Source organism: Heterodontus francisci, chromosome 17 (assembly GCF_036365525.1).
Source record: "Heterodontus francisci isolate sHetFra1 chromosome 17, sHetFra1.hap1, whole genome shotgun sequence".
NCBI classification, from domain to species: Eukaryota; Metazoa; Chordata; class Chondrichthyes; order Heterodontiformes; family Heterodontidae; genus Heterodontus; species Heterodontus francisci.
In genome coordinates, this window is record NC_090387.1 from 1,211,910 (window position 1) to 1,231,699 (window position 19,790).

A 19,790-nucleotide genomic window follows, 5' to 3' on the forward strand; every position below is an offset into this window, starting at 1 on the left:
AGTGCCCATCCAATTTCCTTTGGAAATAATTCATAGTCTCCACTTGCATCACCCTTGGTAGGCAGAGTGTTCCAGGTCATTACTTTTCACTGCATAAAAATGTTCTTCCTCATATTCCCCCTGCATCTCTTGCCCAAAACCTTCAAACTGTGTCCTTGTACCATCAGCTAATGGGAACCGCTTTTCTTAGTCTACCCTATGCAAACCTGTCATAATCTTGTACATCTCTATCAAACCACATTGCGAGCAGTGAATACAGTATACCAAATTGAAAGTACAAGTAAATTGCTGTTTCACTTGGAAAGAGCCCTGGATGGTGGGAAGGGAGGAGGTAATAGGGCAGGTGTTGCATCTCCTGCACTTGTATGGAAAGGTGCCGGGAGTAACTGAGGACTGGACCAGGGTGTCGTGGAGGGAACAGTCCCTTTGGAATGCTGGGAGGGAAGGAAAAGCTGTATTTGGTGATGGCATCACGCTGAAGGTGGTCGAAATGGCAGAGGATGATCCGTTGAATATGGAGACTGGTGGAGTGGAAGGTGAGGACAAAAGAAACCCCATCATGGTTCTGGGAGGCTGGAGAAGGGGTGAGAGCAGAAGTGCAGGAAATAGATCAGACATGGTTGAGGGTCCCGTCAACATAGTTTGGGGGTGGGTGGGTGGGGGGGAAATGAATCCTCGGTTGAGGATAAAGGAAGACATATCGCAAGTATTGAAGGTTGCAGGAAAGATGAAATGGAGACTGGCAGAATGGAATCAAGTTCTTGCAGGAAGTGGGGTGCGAGGAAGTGTAGTCCAGGTAGCTGTGGGAGCTTGTGGGCTTATAGTGAATATTGGTTAGAAAGTCAGAGAGTTATACAGCACAGAAACAGGCCTTTCAGCCCACCCTGTCCGCGCCGGCCATCAAGCACCTATCTATTCTAATCCCATTTTCCAGCACTTGGCCCGAAGCCTTGTATGCTATGGCATTTCAAGTGCTCATCTAAATACTTCTTAAATGTTGTGATGGTTCATGCCTCCACCACCTCTTCAGGCAGTGTGTTCCAGATTCCAACCACCCTCTGGGTGAAAGATTTTTTCCTCAAATTCCCTCTAAACCTCCTGCCCCTTACCTGAAATCTATGCCCCCTGGTTATTGACAGCTCCACTAAGGGAAAGAATTTCTTCCTATCTACCCTATCGAGGCCCTTCATAATCTTGTACACCTCAATCAGGAGCCCCCTCAGCCTTCTCTGCTCTAAGGAAAACAACCCAAGCCTATACAGTCTCCCTTCATAGCTGAAATGCTCCAACCCAGGCAACATCCTGGTGAATCTCCTCTGCACCCTCTCCAGTGCAATCACATCCTTCCTATAGTATGGCAACCAGAACTGGACACAGTACTCCAAATGTGGTACATATCGGTACCAATGACATAGCTAGGAAAAGGGATGAGGTCCTGAAAAGCGAAGAGAGGGAGTTAGGTTGGAAGCTGAAAGGCAGGACGAGCAGAGTAGTAATCTCAGGATTGTTACCAGTGCCACGTGCGAGTGAGGCTAGAAACAGGGAGCGAGTGCAGCTGAACACGTGGCTACAGAACTGGTGTAGGAGGGAGGGATTCAGATATGTAGATCATTGGGATACCTTCTGGGGAAGGTGGGACCTGTACAAGGAGGACGGGTTGCATCTGAACTGGAGGGCACCAATATCCTGGGCGGGAGGTTTGCTACAGCTCTTCGGGAGGGTTTAAACTAGTTTGGCAGGGGGATGGGAACCGGAGCCACGGATCAGTGGATGGGGTAGCTGTTGAACAGGCAGATACCGAGTGCAGAGAGTCTGTGAGGAAGATTAGACAGTTGACAGGGCAAAGTTGCAGCCAGTATGATGGGTTGAAGTGTGTCTATTTTAACGCAAGAAGTGTCAGGAATAAGGGTGATGAACTTAGAGCATGGATCAGTACTTGGAGCTACGATGTTGTGGCCATTACGGAGACGTGGATATCACAGGGGCAGGAATGGATGTTGGATGTTCCGGGGTTTAGATGTTTCAAAAGGTTTAGGGAGGGAGGTAAAAGAGGTGGGGGAGTGGCATTGTTAATCAGGGATAGTATCACAGCTGCAGAAAGGGAGGTCGTCGAGGAGGGTTTGTCTACTGAGTCATTATGGGTGGAAGTCAGAAACAGGAAAGGAGCAGTCACTTTGTTGGGAGTTTTCTGTAGACCCCCCAATGGCAACAAAGACATGGAGGAACAGATTGGGAGGCAGATTTTGGAAAGGTGCAGAAGTAACAGGGTTGTTGTCATGGGTGACTTCAACTTCCCTAATATTGATTGGAACCTCCTGAGTGCAAATAGTTTGGATGAAGCAGTTTTTGTCAGGTGTGTCCAGGAAGGTTTTCTGACTCAATATGTAGATAGGCCGACTAGAGGGGAGACTATGTTGGACTTGGTGCTTGGCAGGTGGCAGATCTCTCGGTGGGAGAGCATTTCGGTGATAGTGATCACAACTTCCTGACCTTTACTATAGTCATGGAGAGGGACAGGAGCAGACGGGTTGGGAAAATATTTAATTGGGGGAGGGGGAATTACAATGCTATTAGGCAGGAACTGGGTAGCATAAATTGGGAACAGATGTTCTCAGGGAAATGCACGACAGAAATGTGGAGGTTGTTTAGGGAGCACTTGCTGCGACTGCTGGATAGGTTTGTCCCGATGAGGCAGGGAAGGGATGGTAGGGTGAAGGAACCTTGGATGACAAGAGATGTGCAACAGCTAGTCAAGAGGAAGGAGGAAGCTTACTTAAGGTTGAGGAAGCAAGGATCAGTCAGGGCTCTAGAGGGTTACAAGGTAGCCAGGAAGGAACTGAAGAATGACTTAGGAGAGCTAGAAGGGGACATGAAAAAGTCTTGGCGGGTAGGATTAAGGAAAATCCCAAGGCGTTCTACACTTATGTGAGGAACAAGAGGATGGCCAGAGTGAGGGTAGGGCCGATCAGGGATAGTGGAGGGAACTTGTGCCTGGAGTCAGAGGAGGTAGGGGAGGTCCTAAATGAATACTTTGCTTCAGTATTCACTAGTGAGAGGAACCTGGTCGTTTGTGAGGACAGCGTGGAACAGGCTGTTATGCTCGGACAGGTTGAGGTTAAGAGGGAGGATGTGCTGGAAATTTTGAATGATATGAGGACAGATAAGTCCCTGGGGCCAGACGGGATATACCCAAGGATATTACGGGAAGCGAGGGAAGAGATTGCTGCGCCTTTGGCAATGATCTTTGCGTCTTCACTGTCCACTGGAGTAGTACCGCATGATTGGAGGGTGGCAAATGTTGTTCCCTTGTTCAAGAAAGGGAATAGGGATAACCCTGGGAATTATAGACCAGTCAGTCTTACGTCGGTAGTGGTCAAATTATTCCAGAGGATTCTGAGAGACAGGATTTATGATTATTTGGAAAAGCATGGTTTGATTAGAGACAGTCAGCATGGCTTTGTGAGGAGCAGGTCATGCCTCACAAGCCTTATTGAATTCTTTGAAGATGTGACAAAACACATTGATGAAGGAAGAGCAGTGGATGTGGTGTATATGGATTTTAGCAAGGCGTTTGATAAGGTTCCCCATGGTAGGCTCATTCAGAAAGTAAGGAGGCATGGGATTCAGGGAAAGTTGGCTGTCTGGATACAAAATTGGCTGGCCCATAGAAGTCAGAGGGTGGTAGTAGATGGAAAGTATTCAGCCTGGAGCTCGGTGACCAGTGGTGTTTCACAAGGATCTGTTCTGGGACCTCTGCTCTTTGTGATTTTTATAAATGACTTGGATGAGGAAGTAGAAGGCTGGGTTAGCAAGTTTGCCGATGACACGAAGGTTGCTGGAGTTGTGGATAGTGCGGAAGGCTGTTGTAGGTTGCAACGGGACATTGACAGGATGCAGAGCTGGGCTGAGAAGTGGCAGATGGAGTTCAACCTGGAAAAGCGTGAAGTGATTCATTTTGGAAGGTCGAATTTGAATGCAGAATACAGGCTTAAAGACAGGATTCTTGGTAGTGTGGAGGAACAGAGGAATCTTGGGGTCCATGTCCATAGATCGCTCCAAGTTGCCACCCAAGTTGATAGGGTTGTTAAGAAGGCGTATGGTGTGTTGGCTTTTATTAACAGGGGGATTGAGTTTAAGAGCCGCGAAGTTATGCTGCAGCTCTATAAGGCCCTGGTTCGACCACACTTGGAATATTGTGTTCAGTTCTGGTCACCTCATTATAGGAAGGATGTGGAAGCTTTAGAGAGGGTGCAGAGGAGATTTACCAGGATGCTGCCTGGACTGGAGGGCATGTCCTACAAAGAAAGATTGAGGGAGCTAGGGCTTTTCTCATTGGAGAGAAGAAGGATGAGAGGTGACTTGATAGAGGGGTACAAGATGATGAGAGGCATAGATAGAGTGGATAGTCAGAGACATTTTCCCCAGGGTGGAAAGGGCTTTCACCAGGGGGCATAATTTTAAGGTGATTGGAGGAAGGTTTCGGGGAGATGTCAGAGGTAGGTTCTTTACACAGAGAGTGGTGGGTGCGTGGAATGCGCTGCCAGCGGTGGTGGTAGAAGCAGATACATTAGGGGCATTTAAGTGACTCTTGGATAGGTACATGGATGATAGTAGAATGAAGGGTAGGTAGTTAGTTTGATCTGAGAGTAGGTTAAAGGTTCGGCACAACATCGTGGGCCGAAGGGCCTGTACTGTGCTGTACTGTTCTACGTTCTAACTAGCGTTTTATACAGCTCCATCATCACCTACCCGCCCTTATATTCTATGCCTCGGCTAATAAAGGCAAGTATCCCATATGCCTTCCTAACCACCTTATCTACCTGTGCTGCTGCCTTGAGTGATCTATGGACAAGTACACCAAGGTCCCTCTGTACTTCCTAGGGTCCTACCATCCATTGTATATTCCCTTGTCTTGTTAGTCCTCCCAAAATGCATCACCTCACACTTCTCAGGATTAAATTCCATTTGCCACTGCTCTGCCCAACTTACCAGCCCATCTGTATCATCCTGTAATCTAAGGCATTCCTCCTCAGTATTTACGACACCACCAATTTTCGTGTCATCTGCGAACTTGCTGATAATACCTCCTATATTCATGTCTAAATCATTAATGCACACTACAAACAGCAACGGTCCCAGCGCCGATCCCTGCGGTACACCACTGGTCACAGGCTTCTAATCACAAAAGCAACCCTCGACCATCACCCTCTGCATCCTGCCACTAAGCCAATTTTGGATCCAATTTGCCAAATTGCCCTGGATCCCATGGGCCCTTACCTTCTTGACCAATCTCCCATGCAGGACCTTATCAAAAGCCTGACTGAAATCCATGTAGACTACATCTACTGCTTTACCCTCATCTACACATCTAGTCTCCTCCTCGAAAAGTTCAATCAAATTTGTTAGACATGATCTCCCCCTGACAAAGCCATGCTGACTATCCCTGATTAATCCCTGCCTCTCCAAGTGGAGATTAATCCTGTCCCTCAGATTTTTTTCCAATAGTTTCCCTGCCACTGATGCTGGACTCACTGGCCTGTAATTACCTGGTTGACCCCTGCTACCCTTCTTGAATAATGGTACCACATTCGCTGCCCTCCAGAACCTCTCCTGTGGCCAGAGCGGATTTGAAAATTTGTGTCAGAGCCCCTGCAATCTTCTCCCTTGCCTCACATAGCAGCCTGGGATACATCTCACCTGGGCCTGAGAATTTATCCACTTTTAAGCACGCAAAAACCTCCTGTCAAGGCTAATTTGTTCAAGTATATCACAATCCCCCTCCCTGATCTCTCAAATATTGACTGGAAATACTATAGTTCGAGTACTTTAGATGGGTCTGTTTTTGTCCAGTGTGTGCAGGAGGGTTTTCTGACACAGTATGTAGACAGGCCAACCAGGGGCGATGCCACATTGGATTTGGTACTGGGTAATGAACCCGGCCAGGTGTTAGATTTAGATGTAGGTGAGCATTTTGGTGATAGTGATCACAATTCGGTTAGGTTTACCTTAGCGATGGGCAGGGACAGGTATATACCGCACGGCAAGAATTATAGCTGGGGGAAAGGAAATTATGATGCGATTAGGCAAGATTTAGGATGCGTAGGATGGGGAAGGAAACTGCAGGGGATGGGCACAATCGAAATGTGGAGCTTATTCAAGCAGCAGCTACTGCGTGTCCTTGATAAGTATGTACCTGTGAGGCAGGGAGGAAGTTGTCGAGCGAGGGAGCCGTGGTTTACTAAAGAAGTTGAAGCGCTTGTCAAGAGGAAGAAGAAGGCTTATGTTAGGATGAGACGTGAAGGCTCAGTTAGGGCGCTTGAGAGTTACAAGCTAGCCAGGAAGGATCTAAAGGGAGAGCTAAGAAGAGCAAGGAGAGGACACGAGAAGTCATTGGCGGATAGGATCAAGGAAAACCCTAAGGCTTTCTATAGGTATATCAGGAATAAAAGAATGACTAGAGTTAGATTAGGGCCAATCAAGGATAGTAGTGGGAAGTTGTGTGTGGAATCAGAGGAGATAGGGGAAGCGTTAAATGAATTTTTCGTCAGTATTTACCGTAGAGAAAGAAAATGTTGTCGAGGAGAATACTGAGATTCAGACTACTAGGCTAGATGGGATTGAGGTTCACAAGGAGGTGGTGTTAGCAATTTTGGAAAGTGTGAAAATAGATAAGTCCCCTGGGCCAGATGGGATTTATCCTAGGATTCTGTGGGAAGCCAGGGAGGAGATTGCAGAGCCTTTGTCCTTGATCTTTATGTCGTCATTGTCGACAGGAATAGTGCCGGAAGACTGGAAGATAGCAAATGTTGTCCCCTCGTTCAAGAAGGGGAGTAGAGACAGCCCTGGTAATTATAGACCTGTGAGCCTTACTTCGGTTGTGGGTAAAATGTTGGAAAAGGTTATAAGAGACAGGATTTATAATCATCTTGAAAAGAATAAGTTCATTAGAGATAGTCAGCACGGTTTTGTGAAGGGTAGGTCGTGCCTCACAAACCTTATTGAGTTTTTCGAGAAGGTGACCAAACAGGTGGATGAGGGTAAAGCAGTGGATGTGGTGTATATGGATTTCAGTAAGGCGTTTGATAAGGTTCCCCGCGGTAGGCTATTGCAGAAAATACGGAAGTATGGGGTTGAAGGTGATTTAGAGCTTTGGATCAGAAATTGGCTAGCTGAAAGAAGACAGAGGGTGGTGGTTGATGGCAAATGTTCATCCTGGAGTTTAGTTACTAGTGGTGTACCGCAAGGATCTGTTTTGGGGCCACTGCTGTTTGTCATTTTTATAAATGACCTGGATGAGGGTGTAGAAGGGTGGGTTAGTAAATTTGCGGATGACACGAAGGTCGGTGGACTTGTGGATAGTGCCGAAGGATGTTGTAGGGTACAGAGGGACATAGATAGGCTGCAGAGCTGGGCTGAGAGATGGCAAATGGAGTTAAACGCGGAAAAGTGAGAGGTGATTCACTTTGGAAGGAGTAACAGGAATGCAGAGTACTGGGCTAATGGGAAGATTCTTGGTAGTGTAGATGAGCAGAGAGATCTTGGTGTCCAGGTGCATAAATCCCTGAAGGTTGCTACCCAGGTTAATAGGGATGTTAAGAAGGCATATGGTGTGTTAGCTTTTATTAGTAGGGGGATTGAGTTTCGGAGCCACGAGGTCATGCTGCAGCTGTACAAAACTCTGGTGAGACCGCACCTGGAGTATTGCGTGCAGTTCTGGTCACCGCATTATAGGAAGGATGTGGAAGCTTTGGAAAGGGTGCAGAGGAGATTTACTAGGATGTTGCCTGGTATGGAGGGAAGGTCTTACGCGGAAAGACTGAGGGACTTGAGGTTGTTTTCGTTGGAGAGAAGGAGGAGGAGAGGTGACTTAATAGAGACATATAAGATAATCAGAGGGTCAGATAGGGTGGATAGTGAGAGTCTTTTTCCTCGGATGGTGATGGCAAACACGAGGGGACTTTGCTTTAAGTTGAGGGGTGATAGATATAGGACAGATGTTAGAGGTAGTTTCTTTACTCAGAGAGTAGTAGGGGCATGGAACGCCCTGCCTACAACAGTAGTAGACTCGCCAACTTTAAGGGGTCATTGGATAGACATATGGATGAAAATGGAATAGTGTAGGTTCAGATGGTTTCACAGGTTGGCGCAACATCGAGGGCCGAAGGGCCTGTACTGCGCTGTAATGTTCTAATACCTACATCGTCCTTGTCCATAGGGAACACAGATGAAAAGTAATCATTTAAAGCCTCACCCAAGTCCTCTGGCTCCACACACAGATTGCCACTTTGGTCCCTAATGGGCCCTACCTTTTCCCTGGTTATCCTCTTTTTTTTTTATTTAGAGATACAGCACTAAAACAGGCCCTTCGGCCCACCGAGTCTGTGCCGACCAAGAACCACCCATTTATACTAACCCGACAGTAATCCCATATTCTCTACCGCCTACCTACACTAGGGGCAATTTACAATGGCCAATTTACCTATCACCTGCAAGTCTTTGGCGGTGGGAGGAAACCGGAGCCCCCGGCGAAAACCCACGCGGTCACAGGGAGAACTTGCAAACTCCACACAGGCAGTACCCAGAACTGAACCCGGGTCCCTGAAGCGGTGAGGCTGCGGTGCTAACCACTGCGCCACCATTATTAAATTAAGAAAAAAATCTAGGCCTCAGCAAGGATTTCATGACTGAAGCATAATTTATGGTCATAAATTAAGAGCTACAGTTAAAGTAATTTTAATGACAAAAGGTTTTATTAATTTAAAAAAAAATTTTAAAATGATGCTAGAAACAACAAACAAACAACACTCTGGTACATTACACAGTTGATCCTCCATTGTCTTATTTTACAGGGGACCCATGGTAGACCATGAATGTTCTCGATCAAAAATCCCAAACTTTTGGTCTGAAAGCATAATAATGTCAATACTGTTATGATCCTGTAGTTTTTTTTTCGGGAAGAATGCGGTGCGTCTTTAAGGCTGGAAAAGGAACCGTACTGTTTTAAGAACCAACAAGCCTCAGGAGTTAAAGTGCATTTTGGTTGCTGCTGGATACAACCCCACGGAGGGGGAACCACCAGCTTCAAAGAATGCATCCTGGTTACCCGGCAACAGCCAGAGACCAAGGACCGGATATGCAGTGTTGCAATTATCTTTTTGAACTGGATTTTTACTTGAGACAGGCTGTTCTAACTGGAGAAACAGACAGACAGCACCTGAAAGGAGGGCTCTCAGACCATTTAAACTGAAGGAAGAGAACTTGGTCTGATTATTTATTATTCTCTCTCAAAATTCTAAAAGTTCAAGCCAAAAGAGAGATCTCTGATAATTTAAACTGAAGGAAGGGAAGTTAGACTGTGACAATCTTTTATCCCTCAAAAATTCTAAAGCCAAATTGATGCATCAAAAAGTGTTTGCAAGTTGTTAATTTTTGAAATTCATCGCTGGAGAAGCAGCAACAATTTTGACTTCTGAATTAGACTATGGACTGTTCTACTGTTGAAGAACCTTTTTTCCCCCTATCGGACGGCTGTGAGGACTTCAAGCAACCTTCCACATCCGGCAGGAGCGTAAATCTGCAAGGACTCTAATTTTTTCAATTTTAAATGTTGTTTATATCTTGGTAGTGTTTAAGAATTTAGATTTTCTGATTAAACAGTTAATTTGTTGATTTAAAGATACCTGGCTTGGTTAGCCTTATTTGGGGGTTAATAGTTGGTACAATTTGGCTAGGTCCTTCTTTAATTTGTAAAGTTTAAAATGATACGTTAGGCGATCTGTGGAGGGACGGGATTGAATTAACAGTGCATTTCTCCCACTACAATCAGAATCTTATATTTTGATTGGGGGCTTTGACTGGAGCAGTCGGCTGTAACAGTACCTTAAACATAGGAACAAAGACAAGGGAAATCCATACAGCACAAGAACCAATTGCTTTGTATATAAGTAAGCCATTGATTCAGGATCACATTTAATGATCTACTTCTGAGGTGTCTTCAGTTGTGTTACATTACCCTTAATATACTCATAAAACGCCTTAGGATTTTCCTTTATATTGACCACCAGTGATTTTTCATGTCCCCTCTTCACTCTCCTAATTACTTTAAGTAGCCCCTCTACACTTTCTATACTCCTCTCGGGCCTCCGCCATTTTCAGCGTTCCGAATCTGCCATAAGCCTCCTTTTTTTTTTCCCTTATCTAATCCTCTATATCCCTTGACATCCAGGGTTCCCTGGACGTATCGGTCCTACCCTTCACCTTTATGGGAACATGTTGGCCCTGAACTCTCACTATTTCCTTTTTAAATGACTCACACTGGTCTGATGTCGACTTTCCTACAAATAGCTGCTCCCAGTCCACTTTGGCCAGATCCTGTTTTATCATATTGTAATCAGCCTTCCCTCAATTCAGTCCCTTTACTTCTGGTCCATCTTTGACCTTTTTCATAACTACCTTAAATGTTAGAGTTATGGTCACAATCCCCGAAATGCTCACTTCTACCACTTGTCTGGCTTTATTCCCTAGGATTAGGTCCAGTACTGCCCCTTCTCTTGTAGGACTTTCTACATACTGGCTCAAGAAGCTCTCCTGTATGCATTTTAAGAAATCTGCCCCCTTTAAGCCTTTTGCACGAAGACTATCCCAGTTCAGCCTAGCCCACAGCCTCACAGCTCCAGCGACCCAGGTTCAGTTCTGGGTACTGCCTGTGTGGAGTTTGCAAGTTCTCCCTGTGACCGCGTGGGTTTCCTCCGAATGCTCTGGTTTCCTCCCACATGCCAAAGACTTGCGGGTTAATAGGTAAATTGGCTATTGTAAAAAATTGCCCCTCGTGTAAGTAGGTGGTAGGAGAATTGAGGGAAGGTGGGGATGTGAGAGGGAAAAATGGGATTAATATAGGATTAGTATAAATGGGTGGTTGATGGTCGGCACGGACTCGGTGGGCTGAAGGGCCTGTTTCAGTACTGTATGACTCTATGACATCTAATATCGGGGAAGTTGAAATCCCATATTACCCTATTATTTTTACACCTCTCTGATATTTGCCTACATATCTGCACCTCTATCTCTTCCTGACTGTTTGGAGGCCTGTAATACATTCCCAGCAAAGTGATTGCCCCCTTCTTATTTTTAAGTTCTACCCATGTGGCCTCATTTGAGGAACCTTTTAAGATATCATCCCTCCTTACAGCAATATCATATTCCCATGTGTTAATCAATGTCCCCAATTCATCTACCTTACTTCTAAGACTCCTTGCGTTAAAATAGATGCAATCCAGCCTTGCATTATTCACTTGTGCCTTAACATGCCTATATTTGCTCTGCCTTTCAGGCTGACTTCGTTTCTCTTCTATATTTGGCTGTGCATCACCCCTTACTGTACCTCCATTCTCCATCCCAACCTTCCCCAACAGCACTAGCAAACCTCCCACAAGGATGTTGGTCCCATTCCGGTTCAGGTGCAACCCGTCCAACTTGTACAGGTCCCACCTTCACCAGAAGCAGACCCAGTGATCCAGGAAACTAAAGCCCTCCCTCCTGCACCATCTCTTCAGCCACACATTCATCTGCTCTATCCTCCTATTCCTATACTCACTAGCACGTGGCACCGGGAGTAATCCAGAGATTACAACCTTTGAGGTCCTGCTTTTTAATCTGCTACCTAGCTCCCTAAATTCTTGTTGCAGGATCTTATCCCTCTTTCTACCTATGTCATTGGTACCAATGTGAACTACGACCTCTGACTGTTCACCCTCCCCCTTTAGAATGTCCTGCAGTCGCTCCGTGACATCCTTAACTCGAGCACCAGGGAGGGAACAAATCATCCTGGAGTCACGTTTGCGGCCACAGGAACACCTATCTGTATCCCTTACGATAGAATCCTCTATCACTATAGCTATCCCACTCCTGTGTAGCTGAGCCACCCGTGGTACCACAGACTTGGCTCTTGCTGCATTCCCCTAAGAAGCTATCTCCCCAACAGTATCCAAAGCGGAAAATCTGTTAGAGAGGGAGATGGACCCAGGGGACTCCTGCACTACCTGCCTACCTAGTTCTACTCTCTGCCTGGTGGTCACCCATTCCCTTTCTGCCTGAGCAGTCTTACCTGCGGTGTGACCACCTCCCTGTACGTGCTGTCCGCCATAATCTTAGCCTCACAGATGCTCTGGTTGGTACCCTATCCAAAGAAATGGTGTGTGACTTCTCCCGGTATACTGTATTCGCTGCTCACAACGTGGTCTCCTCAACATTGGGGAGGCTAAACACAGACTGGGAAACCACTTTGCAGGTCACCTCCGTTCAGTCCACAAGCATGACCCCAAGCTTCCTGTCGCTTATCATTTTAATTCTCCACCTTGCTCCCACTCTGACCTCTGTGGCCCATCAGTGTTCCAATGAAACTTAACACAAGCTCGAGGGGCAGCAGCTCATCTTTTGACTGGGCAGTTTACAGCCTACCAGACTCAATGAGTTCAAAAATCTTAAACCATAACCTCTGCCCCCTATTTTTTTTTGCTAGTTCCCGTCCCACCCCATTCTTTTCTTAATCCCTTTACTTTGTGTTCGGACAGCTGCTATCCTGCCTTCTGCCCCTCATCCAGACACATCTCTTGTTTCTTCACTTGACTTTGTACAATGAAACCTTTTGCCATTTAATGCCTCCTGCCCTCTACCCTATCAGAGACCTTCCCTTTTGTTGTTTTACCCCCTCCCCTTTCACTTGCTCAAAACCTTTCTAACGTCTCCCAGTTCTGAAGTAAGGTCACAGCTCTGAAACATTAACTCTTTTTCTCTCCACAGATGCTGTTTGACCAGCTGAGTATTTCCACCATTTTCTGTTTTTGACTTAAGAAATGTTCTGGGTTTTACCTAGTTTCTGAATTCAATTCCTAAAACCTAACTTTAGAAATGTGCCTGAATCAATCACCTGGATTTTGCAGTGGTAATGATGGCGAAACTGTCAGGGTTCACCATCATGAAGATACTAAAAGTGACAGCAACTGCAGGAGTCCGCACACATGCACAATAATGGAGAAATCCAGGCCACCAGTGGCGAGGTGAAGGAAATCAGGGATGTGCAAAAGGGCAGAATTGGACAAGCGCAGAGTTTTCCGAAGGGTGAAGGATATTGCAAAGATAATGCGGGATTTGGAAACAAGGATGAGAATTTTAAAAATCAAACATTGCCAGACTGAGAACCAATGTAGGTCAGTGAAAACAGGGGTAATGACCCCTCCTCACAGGGTTGACAACAGTGCCCATAACCTCCACTCAGAGCAGTACAATCACACTGTACAAGATTTTAAAGGAACATTTTATAATCACAGAAATTGAACTACAAAGTTCTGAATCTTCTGTGTACATGTCCCACAGACACTGGCGATATCTGGGTTTCGATGCAGGAATAAGATAGTGAGCGGACTTCATTCACGACAAAACCTAAAATGCATCCCAAATGGTTCTGTTTAAACAGAACCAAAATATAACACAAAGCTTTAAAAGTCTGTTACTTACAACCACGTTAAGCAGTCCTCCATAGGGTCCAATGTCCGGTTGCCACAAGCCCAGGATGTTACGGTAAGGGTGGAGCACTGCAACAAATAGCAGAACTACTTTCAACAGCCCACATTCACACTGCGATCAGACTAAGCCTCTAACTCCAAAACGAGGCACAGTCTTAGCCCGTTAAGCTGGATATAGGAGGAGTTGGGATCAGTGGGAAATTTGAGGGAAGAGTGATCTGGTGGGTTACAGGTCTGGTATCAGCCAAGTAGACCTGTAGGCACCATAGTGCACACAGTTAAATCACACCATCCATAAAGTGCAATTAGCCCCATTCAAATAAGTGTAAGTGAAGCTCAATGTAGAACAGCTGAAAATCTCAGTCCAGTGTCACACCCTTCAGTGCTATTAACTTTTGCCAAATGGTTAATATGGAGCAAAATTACTATTCAATTTGATGCTTAGAGTCCCATCTACAAGCAGGGTTTCAATATGACTGACTTTTTTTAAGGTTTTATTTCATCAGTAATCACATAATAAGGGCACAACTTAAAGCATCAGATTGTAAGGTAAATTTTCACACAAACAGCTCTGCTCTATAACAGCAATACAAGCAAGTGATCAATGCTCCCCTTCGTGCAAAAACATTGAAAGGTATCACACACTGAAATACAGGCCAGGCACAAAGAAAATTTAGAGGGATCACAGCATCTGATCTTCTCACATTCTGCAATTATTACTAGCCCATTATCAGACCACAAAGCCATGCCCCCACCCCCAGAACTAAACCTTTTAACTCAAGCAATCTGTAGTACAATACAGTCTGCAGCTCTGAACTCTCCTCACAACTAGATACAAACAGCCTCTGAGACCAGTCCCTGCAGGAGCATGTGCATTTCTGGGCCAACACCATAATATCCAACTTGCAACTGCTGTTGGCCTCTTCATTGCTCATCCCATTCCCCTGCTCAATCTGAGCAATTTCTCTGCCAATTTCCAGATCATCTGTCAGTACGGTACCCCCTGGGATTTCAGCTTTCACCCAGTAGTACTGCTCATCCGGAGAGATAACCAGCATCAGAGTTCCATAGACTGAGCAAGAGAGAGCAGAGTGAGGTTTAAAAAAAAACTAAACGTGACATCAGAGTTGAATGGGTAGGTCGTCTTACAAGGAAAGGTTAGATAGGCTAGGCTTGTATCCGCTGGCGTTTAGAAGAATAAGAGGCGACTTGATTGAAACATGCAAGGTCCTGAGGCGTCCAGACAGGGTAGTTGTGAAAATGTTGTTTCCCCTTGTGGGAGAATCTAGAACTAGGGGTCACTGTTTAAAAATAAGAGGTCGCCCATTAAGACAGAAATAAGGAAAAAATATTTCTTTCAGAGGATCGTGAGTCTTTGGAATTCTCTTCCTCAAAAGGCAGTGGAAGCAGAGTCTCTGAATATTTTTAAGGCAGAGGTGGATAGATTCTTGATAAGCAAGGGGGTGAAAGGTTATTGGGGGTAGATGGGAATGTGGAGTTGAGGTTGCAATCAGATCAGCCATGATCTTATTGAATGGCAGAGCAGGCTCGAGGGGCCACGTGGCCTACTCCTGCAGCAGGTCAAGGTGGCAGCTCACCACCACTTTCTCAAGGGCAATTAGGGATGGGCAATAAATGCTGGCCTAGCCAGTGGGACCCACAGCTCATGAATGAATTAAAAAAATTTGTATGTTCATATCAGCAAAAGGGAGGGTGCTGATTGGTGAGTAGCTGGTGAGTTTTCTTTTATACAAGTATTTAATAAATCTTTAGTTTATTTGTTAAGTTTAGTTAGTTTAATAAATAGGGCAAGACGGTAGCTCAATCCCATGTGGGAACTCCAAGATTCTCCTCGTGTCCTGGACAATTACATGCAGAGAAAGTGTCATCAATTGGAGCAGCTTGAGCTCTGGGTTTCAGAACTTAAGTAGCAGCTACCATCACCACAGTACATCTGCGAGGCTGAGGGCTACGTGGATAGCAGATTTCTGGATGTGGTCGACCCACAACCTCAGAATGTGCAGGCAGAGAGGGAATAGGTGACCACCAGGCAGTCAGGGAGGACCAAGCAAGTAGTGAAGGAGTCCCGAGTGCCTCTCGTTCTCTAACAAATTCTGAATACTGATGAGAATGATGTTTCATCTGGGGAGTGCAGCCAGAGCCTAGTCTACAGCACCATGGGTGGCTCAGCTGCACAGGGCTGGCTAAGCTCTAGAGATTCTATTGTTAGGGGAACAGACAAGCATTTCTGCAGCCACAGAAGCAAATTCAGGATGGCATATTTCCTCCCTGGTGCCAGGGTTAAGAATATCAATGAGCGGCTGCAGAGCACTCAGTGGGGAGGGTGAACAGCCAGAGGTCGTGATCCATATTGGTAGCAGAAAGACCTAGGCAGAAAGAGGGATGAGGTCCTGCAAGCAGATTTTAGGGAGCTGGGAAAGCTAGCAAGACCTTAAAAAGGTAGGAATCTCTGATGCCAGTGCGTATATCCTCCTCCTATTTCTAGAGCAGATGAGTGCGTGGCTGGAAGGAAGAGCTTTAGATTTCTGGGACATTGGGATCAGTCCTGGGGAAGGTGGGATCTGTACAAACTGAGCTGGTTGCACCTGAACAGACGGGATCAATGTCTTCACGAGGCATTTTGCTAGTGCTGTTGGGGAGGGTTTAAATTACCTTGGCAGGGAAGGGTAACGAGGATGTAGCATTAGAAAGAAATAAAGGTGCACAAAAGATTGAGAGAGATAGCTAGCACAGGAGTAAGAAACAATAAGGTATGAGGTGGGGTCAGAATAAGAGGGAATGCACCAAGGTCTAAATTAATTTCTAGTGCACATATGTAGACACAAAGCATAGTAAATAAGGTTGGGGAGCTTCAGGTGCAAAAAACCACATGGGAATATAATGTCTGGCAATAATGGAGACCTGGCGCAAAAAAAAGGTGCAGGACTGGGAACTAGATATTCCCGGATGCAAGTTGTTCAGGAAAGTTAGGGAAGGAAGGAGGAGGAGGGGTGGCAGTATTGATTAAGGGGAATATTATAGTGCTGGAAAGAGACAATGCCCCAGAAGGGTCAAGGACAAAAATCTATTTGGTTAGAGTTAAGAAACAATAGAGGTACCAGAACACTATTGGGTGCATTCTATATGCCAACTAGTGGGAAAGATATAGAGGAAAAAATTTGCAAGGAAATTACAGGGAGATGCAAAAACTACAACGTAGTAAGAATGGAGGACTTTAATTATCCTAATATAGATTGGGATAGTAACAGTGTAAAGGACAGAAAGGGGGAAACAGGTTTTTGAAGTGTGTTGGGGAGAGTTTTCTTGACCAGTATATTTCCGGTCCAACGAAGAAGGCGGCATTGCTGGATCTGGTTCTGAGGAATGAAATGGGCCCAAGTGGATCAAGGATGAGTAGGGGGAACATTTAAAGAACAGTGATCATAGTGTTACAAGGTTTAGATTAGCTATGAAAAAGGACAAGGAGCAATCTGCAGTAAAAAAATACTTAATTGGAAAGCAGCCAATTTCAGCAGGGTGAGTTCAGATCTATTTCTGGTAAACTGAAAATCAAGGATTGGCAGGCAAAACTGCAGTGAAACAATGGACTGCCTTTAAAGGGATGATTTGCATACAGTTGAGATACATTCCCACGAGGGGGAAAGGTAGGGTAACCAAAGCCAGAACCCCCTGAATGACAAAAGAGATAGAGTGTAAGCAAAAGCAGAAAAAGTGTTTGTATAACAGCCATCAGGTTGATAATACAATTGTGAAATCAGGCTGAATATAGAAAGTTTGGAGGGGAAGTGAAAAGGAATGAGAGGCAGAGAGAGAGTATGGGAAGAGTCTGGCAGCTAATCCCAAAGTCTTCAATAGGCATATGTTATGATCCGGTGAGAAAAGTGTCTAGGGGTCCGTGAGCATTCACCTGGTCTTACCGTAACAGGGTTTAATTTTAAACACACCATGTTTTTAGCACCCCCTTGGTGAATCCTTGTTCACTGCTTTCCAATTACAAGGCACAGAAACCAGCACAAACAGGTTTTCTTAGGTTTAAAGGAGAAAAGTTGAAATTTATTAAACTTGGAACTTAAACTCTAATTTGGTTGACACCTACAGATACATGACGCGCCCACGCTAGCATGTATACGCGATACACACATGCAGATAGAGACAGAAAAGAGAAGGAAAATAAAGTTTAAAAGTTTGAAGCAACATCTGAAGAATTTGTGTTATGGTTCTTCGAGCTCACTATAGTCCTTGATTGTAGGTAGAGCTTGCTTTTCATTGGGACCCAGTATTCTTCTTAAACCTTGTTCGCTGTAGGAGACTTTTCTCTCTTGGGATTCATGTGTCTTCAGTGGATTCAGAGGCTTGTGAGAAAGATGGGAGCAGGCAGGAGAGATTTTCTCAGTCCATGAGCAAATAGTCTTGGAGTTCAAACTCTCTGTGGCGAGTTCAAAAACACCTGGAACAGCCAGTTAGTCATGTGACCAGCTGGTCCAACCAGTCCTGGCCCCTGTGGATTGTATCACCCCAGCAGGCCCTGGAATGCGCTTCCCCACCCTCTCACTGTCCTGTGATCAACATCCATTGTGGGTTGAATGTGTCAGGGAATGGTCCTTTGTCTACACAAGCACGGTTTGTTAGTATGCAAATGTTTTTCCAGCCATGGCTGATCTGTTCAAGTCATTTCCTCGCTCCAGCAACAGTTTAAAATCAATGTTCATATGACAAAACCAATGTGCCTCATTCTTGGCAGGTGGGGGCCTGCATAACACACAAATAGTAAAAGGGTGGTAAAAGGAGTGGGGCCTAGTAAGGACCTAAAAGGGATTCACGCATGGAGTCAGAGGGTATGGCTGAGGTACTAAATGAGTACTTCAAGCAAGAAGATGCTGCCAAAGTCAGTGAAAAAGAGGTAGTTGAAACACTGGAGAGGCTAAAACTAATAAATAAGTATAAGAAAAGCTGGCTGTAGTTAAAGTTGATAAGCCACCAGGAACAGATGAGATGCCTCCAAGGATACTGAGGGAAATAAGGGAGGAAATTGTGGACACACTGGCCAAAATCTACCAATCCTTCCGAGATACAGGAGTGCCAACACAGGGGTGGCACAGTGGTTAGCACCGCAGCCTCACAGCTCCAGCGACCTGGGTTCAGTTCTGGTTGTAGTTTGCAAGTTCTCCCTGTGACCGTGTGGGTTTCCGCTGGGTGCTCCGGTTTCCTCCCACAGCCAAAGACTTGCAGGTTGATAGGTAAATTGGCCGTTGTAAATTGCCCTTAGTGTAGGTAGGTGGTAGGAGAATGCTGGGGATGTGATAGGGAATATGGGATTAATGTAGGATTAGTATAAATGGGTGGTTGTTGGTCGGCACAGACTCGGTGGGCCGAAGAGCCTGTTTCAGTGCTGTATCACTCTATGACTCTATGACTGAAGAAGTGCAAATGTTACATCCTTGTTCAAAATGGTGCGTAAGGACTATAGGCCAAGCAGTTCAACCTCAGTTCTGGGAAAGCTTTTAGAAACGTTAATCTGGGACAAAATTAACAGTCACTTGGACAAAGGTGGGTGAATTAAGAAAAGCCAGCACAGATTTGTTGAAGGCAAAAAAGGCAAATCATATTTCATGAACTTGACAGAGTTTTTTGATGAGGTAACAGATGATTGATGAGGGCAATGCAGTTGATGTCATGAAAATGGACTTTCAAATGTTTGGTCAAGTGCTACATAACATATCAGCAAAGTTAAAGCCCAGAGAATAAAAAGGGTCAGTGGCAGCATGGATACGAAATTGGTTGAGTGACAGGAAACAGTGGTGGTGAAATGGAGGAAGATATTTGGTGGTTGGTACTAGGACCACTGCTTTTCTTGATCTATATTAATGACCTAGACTTGCGTGTTTAGGGGACAATTTCAAAATTTGCAGGTGACAAAAGACTTGGAATTTAATTTTTATTCGTTCCTGGGATGTGGGCGTCACTGGCTATACCAGTATTTATTGCCCATCCCCAATTACCCTTGAGAAGGTGGTGGTGAGCTGCCTTCTTGAACCGCTGCAGTCCATGTGGGGTAGGTACACCCACAGTGCTGTTAGGAAGGGACTTCCAGGACTTTGACCCAGCGACAGTGAAGGAACGGCGATATAGTTCCAAGTCAGGATGGTGTGGGGCTAGGAAGGGAACTTGCAGGTGGTGGTGTTCCCATGCATCTGCTGCCCTTGTCCTTCTAGGTGGTAGAGGTCGTGGGTTTGGAAGGTGCTGTCTAAG

General features: G+C 45.4%; 1 protein-coding gene and 1 long non-coding RNA gene across 10 annotated transcripts in view; one reads left to right on the forward strand and one right to left on the reverse strand.

Annotated features, from left to right (window-relative positions):
- Window positions 1-9,648, forward strand: part of LOC137378665 (uncharacterized) — a 41,333-nt gene extending 31,685 nt beyond the window's left edge. For 2 of the 3 annotated variants that reach the window (XR_010976639.1, XR_010976638.1), the window contains exon 4: window positions 8,850-9,648. This is a non-coding gene — a long non-coding RNA (uncharacterized lncRNA). The remainder of the gene's footprint in view (window positions 1-8,849) is intronic. The other variant, XR_010976637.1, reaches the window with a different exon arrangement.
- The window catches only part of fbxo31 (F-box protein 31), a 61,469-nt gene that overhangs the window by 17,312 nt on the left and 24,367 nt on the right, over window positions 1-19,790 (reverse strand). For all 7 annotated transcript variants that reach the window (XM_068048956.1, XM_068048955.1, XM_068048953.1 and 4 more), the window contains one exon: window positions 13,513-13,589. In XM_068048956.1, coding sequence (XP_067905057.1) covers window positions 13,513-13,589 — 77 coding nt within the window. The remainder of the gene's footprint in view (window positions 1-13,512; window positions 13,590-19,790) is intronic.